Raw genomic sequence first — 20,689 nt, forward strand, 5'->3', positions numbered from 1 at the left:
ATGGCGGTTTCAAGCATGTCAAGTTTTTTATGTTGAAAAAATAATTAGAAGTTTGGAAAAAATATATATTTTTTAGGCTGTGTCACCATTTCCAGAGACTCACTACATTTCCATTTTTCAGTCGATGGAGCTGAGATGACTTATTTTTTGCATGTGGTGAGGAGGTATTTATTGATACCATCTTGGGATAGACATGACATTTTGATAGCTTGTTAGAGCATTTTTTATAGTATTGCAGCAACCAAAAAAGCAACATTCTTTTGGTGTTCTGGAATTTTTTTCCGTTTATGATGTTTATTGATTGGTTAATTATTTTTATATTTTTTGACAACCTTCTCTGGATGCAGTGATACCACATATGTGTTTTTTTTATTTTATTATCTCTATTTTTAATTTTTTTTTATTGTGGAAAAGGGAGAAGATTTGAACGTTTTTATTCATTTTTTTTATTTTTCTTATTTTTTTTTACTTTTCATTGTTCTTGTTAGTACCTTTAAGGGACTTGAACCTGTGGCCCCTCTGATCACTTATGCTAAATACAACAATGCCATAGTATTGCTGCATGTTGCAAAAATCACAGAACCCTACTGGCATTTTACAACTGAAGAGCGCTTCCAGACAAAAATGTTATTCCAGTCAAGGATTGAAGTAATATTACCCCCCCATAAGTTATGTCACATTGTTGATTAATATTTCAGGTGGGCTTTACCATTCCATGTCCCCCAACAGTTCCACTTTGGCAACAAAACTGGAGTAAAAGTGACAAAAGCAACATTTTTGCCCAATTTTTATGTTGTGCAAAATTTTGTGACATATTAGTATCCAAAATAGTGTGTAAAGATTTTCTCTCATCTTTAACAAGTTAATCTTTTCACTAATATAGCACGTATAACTTCGGGACAGATGGCTTTCCAGCTGCAGCAACTAGTGCAAACCTTTGCCTTGCAACGGGGGTCCGCGGCGGTGTAGACTGGATGAGAAAATTAGCTTTTCGTTATAGAAGAGTAAAAGAAATCTACAACACCTATAAAAATAATGTTGGAGGTAAGTACATAGATTGCCAACATCTGAAAGCGTTAAGGGCCTAAGGGACCTAAGGCTCCTAGTTACCCGCTGTTTACCCTGGATACCAGCTTGCACGCTGGTATCCAGGGTAAACAGCGGGTATCTAAGAGCCGCGCGGCTCTTAGTTACCCGCTGTTTACCCTGGATACCAGCTCCCAACATCGCTGATCGTTGGTCTCTCGCTGTCACACACAGCGATGTGTGCTTTCCAGTGGGAGACCAATGATAGAATTATGGACCAGACCATTAGGCAACGATTAGCGATCAGCCAACTGATCGTTAATTGTTGCTACTTGTCACTCGCAACAATGTCGTTTCGACATCGCTGCAACGTCACCAAACTGGTGACGTTGCAACGATATCTTTCACAATATCGTTGTGTATAATGGGGCCTTTAGCTTTTTTCCTGATAGGAACATCCTCAGAAACATAATTTATCTTTTGCACCATAACTCAATCTTGGTGCTTTTTGCTTTCTTGGAACAACTTCCCATCACCTATGCTATTTGTCGCTTGTTTTAGCTTGAAACAGGCCTTTTATCAGCTGAAATTTGTTTGATTATACACTCTGGATAATATAGAAAAGAAACAACTTCGTTGGTGCCTTGGAAATACAGTACTTTATCTCTTGAGCTTTCACCAGCTGATCATTTGTTTAGGGCTGAACCATGAACCCCATTATATTTAAAGGGAATGTCCACAGGCAGCATGTTTCAGACACAGTCTGCTCAATTTCAAATGCTGCAACTTTTCAGAGAAAAGCATAGTTTAATAGTTGCCAGAGACTTAGCTGCACACGAGACTAGTTGGACTGGTCCCTGACACCTTCTCCTGCCCGCTGCCCTGGAAGAGTGATAGGTCTCTCCCTGAGTGTGTATATATGGTAAGACCTGTCACTCAAGAGCAGTGAACAAAGAAAAGCCATCAGAGATCAGCTTGTTTGACTAGTCTCCCATGTTTTTCGGCTCCTGGTGGTTATTAATGTATGTTTTTCCCTGAAATCCTGCTGCGTTTGAGAGTTAAACATACAGTATATGGCTGAAATCATGCAGCTAGTGTATGATGCATGCTGCCTAATCCACAGACAGCATTCTGTCAGCTGTTAAGCTTCCTTTAATGTGCATGGCCACCCTTAGGATATGCTTCCTCGTGGCGTAATACATCAGGATTTGCTTCAGATTGAACGCTGCATGCAGCCGCAACGTTCAATCTGCAGCGTCCAGATGTTACAGCATAGTGGAGGGGATTTTATGAAATCCCGTCTCCACTATGCGTACAAACAGTTGAATAGATAAGCATGTGCACAGCTTTCGTAGGTGCCAGAGTAGGTTCCTACACCATTTACATATATTAAGAGACTCGGCAGTATTAATTCTCTTAATATATACTATGCGTACAAAGATGCGGGTGACACACCCACCTGATATGCGGCGCTTCTTTATAGACGGCAGCTTGTCTATTTATCTTGTGGAGATGCTCCATCTCTGCAAGATAAATAGCCCAGTCTATGGATAGGATGCGGTGAAAAGGGGGCAGCGCATTGGGCGGAGCACGCTTTTATAGAAACATACCCTTAGACGTTTGTTTTCATGTCTGAATTAAAAGATACTTTCTTTCCACAACACTATGGCTACTGTCCAATTTTTTTCTCAAATTGATATATGTACAACTTTTCAGTGAATGAAAGTTAAATAAATGGGTTGTCTAATAACAGACAATCACTTTAACCCGATAGCTACTCAATAGTCCAGATAATCGCTTTGGGTTTGATTGGGTATGATTCCTAAGATCTCTGGCATTAAGCTAATTTATTTGGGCCCTTATAGTATAACATTGATAGCCATTTGATTGAATGGCTATCCATTTGATACATGGACAGCTGAAATCAGCAAATCCATGTCCATATGCCATAATATTACATACGAACACAGGGCTTTTTCTCTGATGGAACAGCCTCTCCCATTAAATAAAAGCTAAGCATTTTTTCTTACAGATTTTTCTACACTCCTTTTCATTATATGTTAAACTGAAATTCATAGGAACAATTGTAATGATGCATAAACCGAATTCTTTGCCTAATCACAGGTTTGCTTGGCCCAGCAAAAAGGGAAGCCTGGTTACAGCTAAGGGCTGAGATTGAAGCTCTGACAGACTCATGGTTAACTCTTGCACTGAAAGCCCTTACAATAATCCACTCCAGGTAACTTTCTTTGGCTAAATACACGCAATCAATTGAGAAATGTACTTGTTACACATGATTTTTTTTATTAAATATGATTCATTTGCTGTGTTTGCTGTCTTATAGGACAAATTGTGTAAATATACTAGTCACAACTACACAACTTATACCAGCACTAGCAAAAGTCTTATTATATGGATTAGGAGTTGTGTTTCCAATAGAAAATATCTATAGTGCAACTAAAATCGGTGAGTACAGTATGAAGTACGATGTACACATTTACTCTGTGTGAGCTCATTGGCTCAGAAATGTACATATAGATATCATTTATATTAAAAGTTAATTGATTTTCCGAAACTACCGAATTACTATTTACTAAAGAATTAAATAAATAAATCAGCCCTGACAATATAGCTAAGATCACTATATGCTCCACTTTTTATCATAAGGCATGACATCACAACACACGGACATGACATCACTTTTTTCATACAACTGGTTTACATAATGAACTTTGGTGAAAATTGACCTTTGTGGAATTTTGGAGAACTGATGCAAAAATTTTCCACAGCAATCCATTATGTGTAAAGATATCCTAATCTTTCCAGTTATTAATTCAAAAGCAGACAAATTCACAATTTATTTTCCACGGCTGTCTCGGCCTCTGATTTTTGCAGTTTTTATTTATTAATTTAAAAACCTAGACATTGAACATTGTAATGAATTGAAACAAATTACAATGATTAATTACAAAGTTATTTTGTAGATTACAGGTTCTCATCAAACATTTTTACAGTAAATACTGCATATATATTTCTAGTTTAATAAATTAGAAAATGAACATATAATACAATGTGATGTTGTATTTTATAACATTTCCTTTTTTTATTTTGCATAGGTAAAGAAAGCTGCTTTGAAAGGATAGTTCAAAGGTTTGGAAGAAAAGTAGTCTATGTTGTCGTTGGAGATGGTGTAGAGGAAGAGCAAGGAGCCAAAAAGGTAACTAAGAAAATGATATGTTACTACGTTTACGTGTATTTCATGTATGTACATGATGCAATAAGAGAAAAAAGTTGCTTTTCTTTTAAAAAGGTGTACAATTTATCATGAGTATATATGTTATAAGAGGGGATAAGTAAACTATACGAAAATCAAAAAACTATTTAAAGAATACCTAAACTTTGGCTTCTTTTAAAAACAAACAAACAAACAAACAATTGTGTTCAATATGTAAAGTTAGTATTGTTTAAAGTTCATTTCATCAGCCAATTTGTCTTATTTTCTCAGTCAAAATTTGCTCCAAAGTGGCCTCTAAACCCCTTTTATACCCCAATCTACTTGTCAGGCGTGAGCTATTTTTATTCATTATCCGTATTGTGTCTCTTTGTACTTAGAGTAAAGATTCTCTATTTGGAAGGAGTGGCCCTACAGGAGTGTACTTGCTCTCGAGCACTTGGTCTCCTGCATTGTGACATCTGTTGCAGCATGCTTTCCGAGGGCCATTTAGGGTTACAGTCTAGTTGCTGTGTGGAATTTCTTGTGTTAATCTTCTCATGTGGGGAGCATAGGGGCAATAAGAAATGCTGACACATCAACAAAGGAAGAACTCTGGAGGTTTGGGGGAAGCATGCTGCAGCAGATTCATCCTGACTGTGGTACCTTGCTAGAGAACGATTACACTGGATCAAGGCTAGTAGACTGAGGAACTACAGGCCACTTTAGGTTTCTTTTTCACCAGGAAAAAAAATCTAATTGACTGGTGTAGTGAATTCAAATTTTATTAACTTTAGATGTCGGACACAATTATTAAAATCAATAAAGCTTAGTTAATCTTTTAATGGGTTTTATGTTTGTTCAATAAACTACCATGGAGATAAAAAAAGAAGTTATGCTCACCCACTTGCACCTACTCCCCCACTTCTACGTTGTTGTTCCGTCAGTATCCATCAGACCAATAACTATGATGTAACAACCTCCAGTCACATGACATGACCACTTTGGCCACTGATAGGCTGCAAGATCAGTGGACTGATGGTTTGAAGATCATCACTTCCCGTCTGGTGGAAATTATTGGAACAGCAGGACTCGAATGGGAAGCTGATTCTAGGGATGAGTATATCTTCTTTTATGCTGATGACTTACCACTGTAGGTTTTTTAAACAAACTTGAAAATCACTTTTAACTTCTTTATTCCACTTTGATTCAAGAGTTTGGAATTTTTTATATACTAAAAAAAACACATCTACATTGAAAACCTGAGGGAAACCCTTATAAGTCTATAAAATTTGTCAGCTTTATATCCTTCTGCTACAACACACAAGATAAAAGATTTTATACAGTGGATATAGCAGCTAAATATACAGTGCTGCTCTCTATATTGACTCCATTACATAACTCAGAGAAACATTTTCAAAAGGACACCTCTTTCAGAAGAGTACTCTCTTACCTCAAATAGATTTCCTGTGACAAATTTTCAATTCTTTCTATACTAGTCATCTCCCCATAAGGTTACAATTTTTCATGCAAATATGGCTGAATGTGCAAAGGGGCTTTAACTGTTTTTACGTTTAGAAAAGTATAGATATGTGTTTTTTGTTAGCATGTTTTATTCATATTAGAGATGAGCGACTTTGCCTTTTTTAGGGTCCAGTCGAGTTTCATGAAACCCGACTTTCTCAAAAGTCAAGTTGAACGAAATCGTCCGACTATCGTGAAAAGTCGAAGGTCAGACTGAAACACGAAACCCAATGCAAGTCAATGGGGAAGCATAGTCGGCAGGGAGTGGAGGACAGTAAACACACCTACATGCCATACTGCTTTTTTAAAGTGCGCTAAAATTATCTCTCTCTCTCCCCAAATGCTGCACATGTCATCTCGTTGCCCACAGTGTACGTCTTTGCTCAGTGGCTGAAAAAAGTCACGTGCAAGCATTCTGGGAAATCCAACTTTGGCGATCGGATCGGCGACCGCATGGCCGACCTCACACTATGGTCGGGTTTCGCTCGGCGAAACCCGACTTTAGCGAAAGTCGGCAACTTTTGAATTTGACCGCCCCATTTCGCTCAACTCTAATTCATATTAATCCTATCTAAATACGAACATTCCAAAGGACACTTCTCTATCTTAGGCTTTGGTCACAATATTTTAGCCATACATCAGTGGCACCATCGGGGCTTCCAAATAAATCCCTAAAAATGGGATTCAGGTAGAGCTGCCGATGAGGCTATTGAGTTTATTGAAGAAAACAGATACACTTTGTGCTCTATCTGACCTTTCATTTTCAAGTGGGCATAAAAGCATGGTCAACAACGTTTTCATGCCTGCCTGAAATCAGTCGATACTGCTGAGAGTGAGATCAAAGATCACTAGGTGATTCATCTGTGTTAGGGTTTGTGGATCGCACTGAATATAAATGATGGTAAAGTGCAATCGCAACCCGAGGTCCACCATACAGTGATGGAAAACCACAGCTATAGAACAATGGCGGAGCAAAGCTGCTAGCAAGCACCGTAAACACACTGAGTTAAAGGTCACTCAGTGTGAACAGAGTGCAAAGTACCTTACTCTGTTACTCCACAGAGCGGTACAGAGAGCACTTGAGACTATACCCTGCTAGATGTCACAGAAGCATAGTGGTAATGATGCTAGTAGGGGTTCCCATTGCTACCCCCACAGGAAATATATCCAAAATATTGGGCCTAAATAAATGGCACTTCCAATCAACTATAACATCAAACAAGACTCAGGAAGTACATAGCCATAAAATAAATAGCCTTTATTAAAGTATAGTGACAAAACATTTAAAATACATAAAAGGAGATATATGTCTAATATGCGTACACAAGGTACATATGCAAACATAGGTATATACACTCACTGGCCACTTTATTAGGTACACCTGTCCAACTGTGTGTTAAGACTTAATTTCTAATCAGCCAATCACATGGCGGCAACTCAGTGCATTTAGGCATGTAGACATGGTCAAGACAATCTCCTGCAGTTCAAACCGAGCATCAGTATGGGGAAGAAAGGTGATTTGAGTGCCTTTGAACGTGGCATGATTGTTGGTGACAGAAGGGCTGGTCTGAGTATTTCAGAAACTGCTGATCTACTGGGATTTTCACGCACAACCATCTCTAGGGTTTACAGAGAATGGTCCGAAAAAGAAAAAAAATCCAGTGAGCGGCAGTTCTGTGGCCGGAAATGCCTTGTTGATGCCAGAGGTCAGAGGAGAATGGGCATACTGGTTCGAGCTGATAGAAAGGCAACAGTGACTCAAATTGCCACCTGTTACAACCAAGGTAGGCAGAAGAGCATCTCTGAACGCACAGTGCGTCGAACTTTGAGGCAGATGGGCTACAGCAGCAGAAGACCACACTGGGTACCACTCCTCTCAGCTAAGAACAGGAAACTGAGGCTACAATTTGCACAAGCTCATCGAAATTGGACAGTAGAAGATTGGAAAAACGTTGCCTGGTCTGATGAGTCTCGATTTCTGCTGCGACATTCGGATGGTAGGGTCAGAATTTGGCGTAAACAACATGAAAGCATGGATCCATCCAGCCTTGTATCAACGGTTCAGGCTGGTGGTGGTGGTGTCATGGTGTGGGGAATTTTTTCTTGGCACTCTTTGGGCCCCTTGGTACCAATTGAGCATCGTTGCAACGCCACAGCCTACCTGAGTATTGTTGCTGACCATGTCCATCCCTTTATGACCACAATGTACCCAACATCTGATGGCTACTTTCAGCAGGATAATGCGCCATGTCATAAAGCTCGAATCATCTCAGATTGGTTTCTTGAACATGACAATGAGTTCACTGTACTCAAATGGCCTCCTCAGTCACCAGATCTCAATCCAATAGAGCATCTTTGGGATGTGGTGGAACGGGAGATTCGCATCAGGGATGTGCAGCCGACAAATCTGCGCCAACTGTGTGATGCCATCATGTCAATATGGTCCAAAATCTCTGAGGAATGCTTCCAGCACCTTGTTGAATCTCTGCCACGAAGAATTGAGGCAGTTCTGAAGGCAAAAGGGGGTCCAACCCGTTACTAGCATGGTGTACCTAATAAAGTGGCCAGTGAGTGTATGTGTACATATAGTGCCTAAGCAAAAACATAAAAGGCACTTATCAGAGAGCAGAAGAAATGCCCATATAGTAAAGAGGCATATAAACACAGTATCCAGATAAGACGAAGCTAACGCGAAACGCGCGTCGGGGAGTCCTACTTCAGAAGATTTTATGCTGTCCTTCCGTTGTACTCTGCAATTTATATTTTCCATGGAAGCAGTGGTGACTTGACCGGCATGGGTCTTTTTGCGATTGCACTGCGGTGCTTGATATGATATGCTACATAGCCACACAGGGATTGCCCTTATGTATAAACTGATTTGTATGTATTTTTGGTGGTTACCATATGCCATATTTATTTATTATGGGCACTGATTCATCTTATAATTGCTGAGGTCATGCACATTATTTTGCAAACTCCTCTTAGGTTATTCTGAGATTCTTGATTATCAGTATTTACTGTTTGCACTATATTATTACATTCAGGGCTGATCCCCCAGGAAAGTCTAGGCTGGTTGTTGTGCTCACTCTGGCACTCGGCTGAGCTAACTGCACACGTGGCTTAGGATGCCCGGAGTCAGATGTAGAGCCAAGTGGGAGTTCCCTCCCTACACTGCCTGCCTAGACACACAATCGCCGTGCTAGAAGCGGCACACGTGCACACAGGGTGGTAGCGTATCCACCAACACACCAAAAACATAAGATCTAAGCGTGCTGATGCGTACTCCAAGGAACCTTTTATATGTTTGTGTTCAAGTCCAATCAGACAAGACCTTGCTCGTGGACCAATCTGAAACTGCCATGTCACCCAAGCAGCTAACGACCGACCACTCATGAGAGGTTGCCAACTCACGAGCATGGTCATTTGGATGATTTCTGGACTTAGCCTCTGGAACGCCTGACCATCGCTGCCTATTGCTAGTTACTATAGCTTTGGCTGGAGAGCCAGCAGTAACCAAGTGAACAGTATGAGTTTGAGAGAGATGCTAAGGCCGAAATCTTTGCTGAGCAGCTCCCACTGCGGCCAAAGCAGAACGGGAGACCGCAGAGGTAGACAAGGCTTGGGATCTACCCCGTGTAGTGAAGCACCTAACAATCTGCTTCATTAACTCGATGGTTCCATCCCACCAAGGACAACATCTGCAAGGAGTTTGTATGTCCTCCCCGTGTTTGCGTGGGTTTCTTCCGGGTACTCCGGTTTCCTCCCACATTCTAAAGACATACTAACAGGGAATTTAGATTGTGAGCCCCAGTGATGATAATGTGTGCAAACTGTAAAGCGCTGTGGAATATGTTAGCGCTATATAAAAATAAAGATTATTAAATAAAGATTGTTACACAAAAAAATAAAGATTATTATTATCATTGGATCCACTTGAATTCTGTTTTTTAGGGTTTCAGATGGAAGCCCCGATGGAACCACTGACATATTGCTAAAATGTGATTTGAACCTGGACTTTATTTAGGTTTGAATTAAAAGACTGCATATTGATTATATCATAGATTAGCTTGGTAGTTGCATTTCCAGGAGAATTGAAAACTCTTTTTATTCAAAATAAAAAAGTTTGCCCCATGATGAAATTTTAATTCTGTGTTTATTATTGTTTCAGCATTCGATGCCATTCTGGAGAATAACAAGCCACTCAGATTTAATGGCACTACACCACGCATTGGAACTTGAATATTTGTAGCAGGAAAACAGCACTTTGTTTCCGAACACAAACAAACCCTGCTGATGGGTTACATGAAACAGATGTTCCGGTGTCCCTGTGCAACATTGCTGAATTGGAATTTCAACCGGAAGCACATATCTTCTGTTCGATACACTGCTGATAATTTAAGCAATATGACTTTAAATGAAAAAAATACTAATAAATGAAAGAACACTAGCTTTCACTATAGCTCCACAGGCAAAATAATGGGTTCATACCTGTGAAGAATATGAAATATAAGACATTACAAACACCTTTATAGGCTTCATGATTTCCACGTAAGGAAAGTTGATTGTGGAATGGCAGGTTTTACTGCACAATAAACAGCTATGCTAATGTTTCTTAGTATAGTGCCCTAGAAAGTTTCTACATCTTATTTATGGATGGATACTTCAGATTGATGCACAGAGATATAGTAGAACAAAGGTAATAGTAAAGACCCATCTTCGTGACTCGGAAACTACTTTGGACAAAAAAGGCAAAAGTAAAGGTAGGCAATCTTGGATGTCTTGCTGTCCGGAAACTATGAATCCCAGCCGAGGTTTCTGGGACTGCTTTTGCCCAATCAGGTAATCAGTAGGTTGTCTACCTTTGATCTAAAATATGTATACTGTAATTTAAAATAGAAATATGTAGATCAAAGCTACAATTATGTACAGAGAAATTTTTGTGTGTAAATTTGTAATAACGGATTCTTTTACATATTGTTTAGGTAAATATTGTTGAGATAGCAAAGCCTCGGTATATGAGATGCGCAGGACGGCGTGTGTACAAACTGTTGTGCAGTGCCTTATCAAAGAGTTAGCTATAAATATGTAGATAAAGGTTTTTTGTTTTTGTAGTTAAATTTGTGAAGACCAAACATTGGATGTCACGTGTCAATAACTTCTTACAAAGTTTTCTTTTTTGACAGTTATATAAAGCGGTTCAGCTTTTCAAACCACAACAATAGTTATTTGTCACTGCACAGTTACAGAATCAATAAAGTAATCTATCAAAGTATATAACAGATTAATCAGTTATGAAGTTATACAGCAGAGGAAGCTTTAAAGAGAACCTGTCATGTAAAAAAAAAATTGCTATTAACCATCAGATATGGGGTTAATCTGCAGGTTATTAGTGGTCTGCTACTGCCTGGCGCCCACATTAAAGGCCCCGTCACACACAGCGATATCGCCAGCAAGATCGCCGATTTTGTGACGCCACAGCGATCTCGCCAGCGTGTGTGACGGGGATCAGCGACTCCCCCCCCCCCCCCCCCCCCGCCGGGTATTGCTGATCGCACTCCATCGTCCTGGGCCATTTTTTGATCATTGGTCTCCAGCTAGCCAGCGCGCATTGCAGGACACTGATTTCCAATGTAAACAGCAGGTATCTAAGAGCCACGCCGCTCTGAGATACCCGCTGTTTACATTGGAAACCAGCTTGCTCGCTGGTCCTGATCGCTGGAGGGGCTGTCTATTTGACAGCCCGCCAGCGATCAGCCTAACGATGTCCCAGCGATCCCATCTATGTCGGATCGTTGGTGGGATCGCTGGGACATCGTTATGTGTAACGGGGCCTTAAAAGCCCCCACTGCTGGGAGGAAATTAACTTTATTCTCCCTGGGAGCCTTTGGCTTTCAGTCATAGGGGCAGGCCAGAATGGCTTTAGTCAATGCTCAGTGCATAATGAGTGGTGATTGTAACCGCACCCCCTGCACTGACTGACAGCAGGCAATGTATTGATGCATTGCTGAGCCGACTGTCAGTAGTGGTGGGGCGTATTTACAGCCTCCGCTCACTATGCACTGTGGGTGACTGCAGTCATGCCGACCCACCTGTATCACTGAAAGCCTGAGGCTGCCGGGAGGAATAAAGTTCATTTCCTCCTGGCAGTGTGGCTCTCAGCGCACCGGGCAGCTTCAGAATGCTTTTAACCTGCAAATTAACCCCATATGTGTAGGTTAATTGCGTTTTTTTACATGACCGATTCCCAATAAAGTAACCCTAGTCTGACACCATAAAATAACAATACATTTCTCACTTATAGCTAATCTCCGTACCTGGCACACTCTAATGACTCCTTCTGTCCCTCAGCTCAGACTTCTGTTCCATTTCTCCTGCATCTAAAATGAATGCAGCAATAGCAAGGAGAGGGCAATGACAAGTCTAAACTATGCCTTCTTTCATAGACTTTCCTGTGCTAAGGGATAGAAAAATCAGGAAAAGCATGGTTTAGATTTACCACTGTGTTCCCTATGCCACTGACCATCTTGAAAGCAGAATTAATGGAAAACTGATCTAAGTGAAGTAGGCAGCAGAGATCAAGCACAGGGTATCATGTAGACTGCCCATACTTGACAAATTTATAGTCATTTTTAAGGTAGTATATATACAGAGCAGGTGATAGATACAGGAATGCTGAGGGGTATGACCACTTGGTCCCTCACCATTCATGAGAATGAAGATCACTAAGTTTGCCATGGAATGGAATGGTAATTAATATGTGTGACCTCTGCTTCACTCAATGTCCATACAACTAGTGATGATCATACATGTTCCCTTCTATTCCATTTATTCACGGGTCTATCAGACCTCACCTTGACTTTAGCACATACTGTATATAAGACAGTACATTCACCTTGGCCCAATTTTCCTTCTGGAGGGTACTCTCCTTGTAATGTACTATAGTAAAAGTATAGGTGATCCTTTTGGACCAATGAGTAAAAAAAGTACTGCTTTGCATGCAGTGGGTGCTAACTTGCCACTCCTACCAAATTAGAATGCCAATATCTTGGCATTATTAAATCATATGGAAACCTAATATAAGGGCTCAATTTTGGTGACTCCAAACAAAAAAGTAACAAAAGTTCATCTACTACATCTCAAGCACATGTGTCTTTGACACATTGTTCCATGGAAGGCTAAATAAATGTATTAAATATCACTCTATTTCTTTGAATTGATTTTTCTTAAACTCCATTTACCTGCTTGAGATCTACCTGAAAATTGTTGTATATGAATTGATTCTCTACATTGACAAATATGACAAATCCTCCAAAACTATAAACTCACACTGCTGCTAGAATTAGTAACTTTGGATCTTACAATTACTTTGCATCTTTTTCTTAATAAAAAAAATTCACAGGGATTATAATATTTTTTAACAGTTTAAATAACAATGAATATTTGAGCTGTATTGTATAAAAGTAGCATGTTGTACTCACAGATATGTACAGTTTTTTTTCCTTCTCTTCAATTTTGTGTTAAATTAATTAAATATAATTTGTGAAAAATTAAATTGTGCTTAATTTTATTTTTACATGTACCTAATGTAATTATTATTGTATTACTTTTGTTATTTTTAATTCTGGAAAATGAAAAAAATTAGAAACTTTGGAAAAGAGTGAATCATTTTAAATAAAATCAGAAGACTACAATTAAGGAATTATGCTATTTATTTTTTTGTGTCTGACTGAAATTATATATTTTTCTTTATTTGAATATATGAAAACTAATAATGCATAATACAATTTATTTAAGGTACATTTTCCAATATTCGGGAATGATTAAAATCTCTCAGCATACATCACTCACTCACTTCACTAAAAAAGGTCTTAGGCTAGGTTCACATGACCATATTTTCTGTGGTCTAAAAAAATCTGTCTGATTATGCTAGTCACAGTCTGATCAAAATCTGTTCAGAGTTTGATCAGAGTGTGATCATAGTGTGATTCGATTTTCACGCATGAGGAGAAAATGGAAAAAAAATTATCCTTCTCCATTCTGTCAGCCATTAAAATTGGACTACAATTGGATGTCATCCAAGTTCAGTCCAATTTTTCCATGCACTCATTGACTTGCATGTCCATGAGCGATCCGAATGTCAAATCCAAATCGGATATACCGCAATATTTTCCTCAGAGAGACTCTATCTGAGGAAGAAATTCAGACATGTTTGCCATCTTATTGGTCCAATGGTCCATACATTGGTCTGAATGCAATCCAATGCAATTCAATGTCTTATCAGGTTGCACACGGACCAAAAATATGGTCATCTGCAAGAGCCCTTAACCCCTTCCCGACATTCGCAGAATATATACGTCATGGTTGGAAGTCCTCGATGCAGTATGTATATGTCATGCCAATCATGCTCTCCTAGGATCCAAGGAATGTGATGGTCACAAGGGGGCATTCTCTGCATCTGGAGGAGAGAAGGTTTTTCCACCAACATAGAAGAGGATTCTTTACTGTTAGGGCAGTGAGAATCTGGAATTCCCTGCCTGAGGAGGTGGTGATGGCGAACTCAGTCGAGGGGTTCAAGAGAGGCCTGGATGTCTTCCTGGAGCATAACAATATTGTATCTTACAGTGATTAGGTTCTTTAGAAGGACATAGATCTGGGGATTTATTCTGATGGAATATAGGCTAAACTGGATGGACAAATGTCTTTTTTCGGCCTTGCTAACTGTTACTATGTTATTATGTGACTACCATGACTAAGTAGGGAACATGGCGGTGGTGTCCCTAATCCATTTTTAAGGGTAGGCTTAAATTCCAGCATTACTTGCCCAGTAACAGGGCAGTAACAAAATTAAACTCTATAAACTGTGTGAGAGTAGCGTTTATGAAGGGAAGGACACCCAGATTCAACCCCATGAATGTCCCCCTGTCCTAGAAGTGAGTGGGAAAATTATGTTGGATTTGGTGCACCCACTGCTGGATCAAGGTTATCATCTATTTTATACCAGAATCTCACTGTTCAAGTCCCTCTCTGCGCGAACTACCGCAGCCTGTGTACTATCCACAACATTTGGAGAGGTCTCCTTACTACGATAGTTGGGTAGCTGCTTAGAGTGAGAGCAGAGCCCAATGTAGCGACAAGATGCTGATGGTCAAGTACAAGGACGAGAGTGATGTCCTTTTCTTGACCACCATACATGGTGTTGGCAGCGCCCCACTGCTGTACAAGGAGCTCTACAATCCACTCTGTGTACTGGGGTACAACAAGAACATGGGGGGAGTAGGTCTCTCTGATCATATCCAGCCGTACAGTGCCAAGAGAAAAGCCAAGGTGTGGAGCAAAAGCTGGCCGTGCACATTGTACCAATAGCAATGTACAATGCTTTTGTGCTATTGTGATGTGCTATCACGATTTTTACCTTCCTTTAGTTCCAGGAAGTAATGCTCAAGGCCATAATATTTGGCAGTCAGGAAGGAGTGGACCCCAGTACTTCTGGAAGTGAAAGTGCACATGTTGTACCAGGGCAACATTTCCCCGGTTGAGGTCCCTTTAACTGCAAAGAGAGGAAAGATGCAACAAAGGAGCAAAGTGTGTTACAGAAGGGGGATAAAAAAGGACACCATTTATCAGTGTAAAATCTGCCCTGACAAACCTGGTCTGTGTATAAAAGATTGTTTTAGAGTCTGCCACTCATCCGTGGACTAATACATTTATTTCTGATTTACACAATGCAGATATGCCAATGTGACGTACACCACACAACTCATTTGCCAACCTGATGTACTCTACACTACTCACATATGCTAAACTGATGTACACTACATACCTCACATACGCCACCACTTAAAAAAATTCACATACCAGGAAAACACTAGGTGAATTCCAATATAGGGTCACTAGTGGGGGCATTCCACTGTTTAGACACATCAGGGGCGCTCCAAACGTGACATAACACCTGCAGAACATTCCATCAAAGTCAATTCCAAAACGTCACTTCTTCCCTTCCATGCCCTGCCATGGTTTTCCTCCACTTATGGGTTATAAGCATACTCATAAGCTATTGCACAATAGATTTGGGGGTCTAAGGCTGGAGTGACAGAGAATTAAGATCCATATTTGCTATTCAGCCTCATTTGCAAATTAATTCAGATGTTGATTTCTCAGACAAGGAGGAAGCGTCCGGCCATGTAAAGGTATGGCTGATCTTTTCTTTGAAAGAGCTACATGTGCATATCGTTTGAGTGGTGAAATCCTGCTGACAGATTCACTTTAACATTAAGCATTTCCTTTGCTTTCCAATCATGTAGTTTGCTATAAACAGCTTTTTATCCTGTGATGAAGAAGCAATGCTAAGGCATATGAATTAGTAGAAAGAAAAATTAGAGATGAACTTTAGTCATAAAGATAACTCAACAAATATGTAAAATCCATAGCATTTGTAGGCTATGTGCACACGTCTGGAATTCCCGTGGAAAGTTGACATAGGATTGCATAGGATGCTTTTTTTTGCGTTTTCACGGCAATTTCACTCGTAAAAAAAGTTGCAAAAATAATGCTACTTGTGCACACAGCCTTAAGTGGAACTGAGCTTATTTATTCAAGTGAAATTACTTTGAATATTTAAAAAAAATCTACATTTTTGAGAATACAGATTTTTGTAAATTTGCCTCATATGGATTCAGCACAAAAAAAATACAGAAAAAAATATAGTATATACCACCTTTCCGGCCCCATCGCTCTTCGTCATCTTTGCTTGGCAATTTCAAAGGTTACTTCCAGCAGCAGATCTTGATGATTTGTCCAAAAGTATTCAGCCTGGCAAAACATTCATTAGGCAACCATTAATAATCTCATTGACTGCAGCCAAGTGCATGTATGCTCATTCTAGATACTGAAGAAATTGAGATATTTTGAATGTTTAGTTTCCATTTTTTCATCATTTTGATATTATTTACAAGTCTATCAATCCTATGAGTTTAATAAACCATGAATTTTCCTTCTTGGTGTTGCATTTTCATTGTTGAGGATAGTATTTCTCAATGTCAAAACATTTTACTAGAGGTTTTGTGATCCAAGCTGATATGAATGTTTTGGGGTTCCATAACACCTCCATTTCTAACAATGGGCATGCTCCTGTTTTTATATAAATAGATTTAACACTCAACCATTAGCACAATCGTCATGACAACCTTACGGTACCCTTTTATTTCATTTTGCATTATTTTCTATTCTATATCAATCGTATTTAGACACAACATCATAATTTCATTTTTTTATTGGACTAAAGACTGATAAATGTGTTGGATCAAAAGGGGCAGGAAACTTAGATTAGTGGCACCACTGCCACAGTGGAAGAAAACAAATGCTGGAGTGGTACTTTAATTATAATTTTTAAATACAGAAAATGACAATGAAAATTAAAAAAAGTAGAAAAAAATAATAATGCATTTAAAAATGTTTAATAGATATTTGATTTAAACAAAAAAACAAACATTACCCATTACTTCTAAGGGTTAATTCTGTTCATGTATTCTCATCTATATCCAAAGATCATATAACCAATAAGCTGAATACAATATTACAGTGCCTATCAATCTTTATAGACAACTGTAATCAGTATTTGAAATAAATATAACAAAAAATTCAACATATTTACATGATTGCATTTTATTGTGATTGACAGTAATACAAAGTTATCCTTTGGACGGCCTCATAAATATATCTCTGGAAATACGGCTAGAGTTGAGATTGAGATTTTAAATGATCGTGGGATACATCTTTGCAAACTTGTGGAAGTGCAGACTTTTGTACAGAACGTCCCATGGGAAATTCACAAAAAAATAGTTTTGCAGAATTAATATGTTATCTCATTCTTGTCAATGTTCTAAGCCAAAGGCATTTTATGGCTATTGTTTGTTTATAGAGCATTACTTGAAAATAGGCTTCTAGATGAACACTTTGTGGAGCATGCACATCTATGGTTCCCTCCTATCTATATATATATGAGGCTCGTGATTACTCGCTAATCCCGCCCCCTGCACAGTAGCCCTGCCCCCCACCACATCACCACACATAATCCCGCCCCCCACCCATTACTACACACAATTCCGCCCCACCACATCACCACACACAATCCCGCCCCCCTACCACACACAATCCCACCCCCCACCACATCACCACACACAATCTCGCCCCCCCACCACATCACCACACACAATCTCATCCCCCCACCACATCACCACACATAATCCCGCCCCCCACCACATCACCACACACAATCCCGCCCCCAACCACATCACCACACACAATCCCACCACACCACATCACCACACACAATCCCGCCCCCACCACATCACCACACACAATCCCGCCCCCCACCACATCACCACACATAATCCCGCTCCCCACTATATCACCACACACAATCCCGCTCCCTACTACATCACCACACACAATCACGCCCCCCACCACATCACCACACATAATCCCGCCCCCCACCCCATTACCACACACAATCCCGCCCCCACCACACCACCACACACAATCCCGCCCCACCACATCACCACACACAATCCCGCCCCCCACCACATCACCACACACAATCCCGCTCCCCACCACATCACCACACACAATCCCGCTCCCCACTACATCACCACACACAATCCCGTCCCCCCCACCACATCACCACACATAATCCAGCCCCCCACCCCATTACCACACACAATCCCCACCCCCACCACATCACAACACGCAATCCCGCCCCCCCACCACATTACCACATGCAATTCTGCCCCCCCACCACATCACCACACATAATCCCACCCCCCACCACATTACCAAACATAATCCCGCCCCCCACCACATCACCACACATAATCCTGCCCCCCCCATAATCCCACCCCCCACATTACCACATATAATCCCGCCCCCCCACCACATCACCACACATAATCCTGCCCCCACACCACATCACCACACAATCCTGCCCCCCACCACATCACCACAAATAATCCCACCCCCCACCACATCACCACACATAATCCCACCCCGCACATTACCACACACAATCCCACCCCCCACCACTTCACCACACATAATCCCACCACCCCACCACATCACAACACATAATCCTGCCCCCCACCACATTACTACACACAAACCCACCCCCCACCGTATTACCACACATAATCCCGCCCCCCACCACATCACCACACATAATCCCACCCCAACACCACATCACCACACATAATCCTGCCCCCCACCACATCACCACACATAATTCCACCACTCCACCACATCACCACACATAATCCCACCCCTCACATAATCCCGCCCCCCACCACATTACCACACATAATTCTGCCCCCACCACATCACCACACATAATCCCGCCCCCCACCACATCACCACACATGATCCCACCCCCCACCACATCACCACACATAATCCCGACCCCCCACCACATCACCACACACAATCCCGCCCCCCCACCACATCATCACACATAATCCCGCCCACCCACCACATTACCACACATAATCCCACCCCCCCACATTACCACACGAGGCTCCATTCCCCCATATTACCACACGAGGCTCCGTCCCCCCACATTACCACACGAGGCTTCGTCCCCATACATTACCACATGAGGCTCCGCCCCCACACATTACCACACGAGGCTCCGCCCCCACACATTACCACACGAGGCTCCGTCCCCCCACATTACCACATGAGGCTCCGTTCCCACACACATCACCACACGAGGCTCCGTCCCCACACATTACCACACGAGGCTGTGAATAAAATGTATCATTAGTATTATTCAGATTTTTAATGATTATTATTGTTATTAACTTCATTTTAATTTTACCACCTGCGTAAGCGCTATTGAATGTTGTCATTATTTAGTTTAATCGCCAGCAGCGTTAATTCGATAGCAATGAGCATGCCGAGCGTTAGCTGGCTGGAAACAGCTAGTTCAATATATAAGTTCTATACTAGTACACAGCAGCACTGAGAAAACTTGTATTCATATGTACATTATTTTTCATTTATAATAATAAATGCCCTAAGCAGCTTCCGGTTGTAACAACTTCCGTCCAGTTGTAACCGGTGACGTCACCGCACACCTCTTTCCATGTTAACCCTCAACACACCACTCCTCCTCAACACACCCACTCCTCAACACACACTCCTCCCACCTTTCACCATTTCCACTCACGTCCACTCACTCTTTCACTCCACATACAACCCCTTCTCTCACTCCGTCTCTCATACTCACGCCATCATCGCCGCTGATCCACGATCCCCGACATCTTCTTCCGCCGGCAACATCCTGGATCCAGACGTCCTCCACGCCGGCAACATGTTCTTGCGGCGACGTCATCTTGAATATCGTGAAATCCCGCGATACTCAAGATGGCGTCGCCGCAAGAGCATGTCGCCAGCGTGGATGCTGTTGGGATCCAAAATGGCGTCGGCGAAATCTCGCAAAATTTTGCAGACGCCATTTTGGATCCCGACGGCATCCACGCCGGCGACATGTTCTTGCGGCGATGCCATTTTGGATTGGCAAAATCCAGCGATACTCAAGATGGCATTGCCGCAAGAACATGTCACCGGCGAGGACGACGTCGGGATCCAAAATGGCGTCGGCGAAAACTCGCGAGATTTTGCCGACGCCATTTTGGATCCCAACGGCATCCACGCTGGCGACATGCTCTTGCGGCGACGCCATCTTGAGTATTGCGGGATTTCAAGATACTCAAGATGGCGTCGCTGCAAGAACATGTCGCCGGCGTGGGTTAACATGGCAAGAGGTGTGATGCTATCGCATCCTCCCGATGCGATAGCATCGGGCCATAATCTAGTAAGCAATAACCAGCTAAAAAGTGTGAGTCAAACCACCTCATGAAGAAATGCAAAAAATAATAA

The 20,689-nt window shown here is 41.3% G+C and overlaps 1 protein-coding gene across 4 annotated transcripts in view; it reads left to right on the top strand.

The window, feature by feature from the left end:
• The window catches only part of EYA1 (EYA transcriptional coactivator and phosphatase 1), a 162,613-nt gene extending 149,157 nt beyond the window's left edge, over positions 1–13,456 (top strand). For all 4 annotated transcript variants that reach the window (XM_073583848.1, XM_073583851.1, XM_073583850.1 and 1 more), the window contains exons 13-17: positions 884–1,044; positions 3,151–3,265; positions 3,371–3,492; positions 4,143–4,243; positions 9,930–13,456. In XM_073583848.1, the coding sequence (XP_073439949.1) occupies positions 884–1,044; positions 3,151–3,265; positions 3,371–3,492; positions 4,143–4,243; positions 9,930–10,010 (580 nt within the window). In that variant the 3' untranslated portion in view covers positions 10,011–13,456. The remainder of the gene's footprint in view (positions 1–883; positions 1,045–3,150; positions 3,266–3,370; positions 3,493–4,142; positions 4,244–9,929) is intronic.
• The last annotated feature ends 7,233 nt before the right edge of the window (positions 13,457–20,689 follow it).

This window comes from Dendrobates tinctorius, unplaced genomic scaffold, assembly GCF_039654945.1.
Source record: "Dendrobates tinctorius isolate UK_male_01 unplaced genomic scaffold, ASM3965494v1 ptg000082l, whole genome shotgun sequence".
NCBI lineage: Eukaryota > Metazoa > Chordata > Amphibia > Anura > Dendrobatidae > Dendrobates > Dendrobates tinctorius.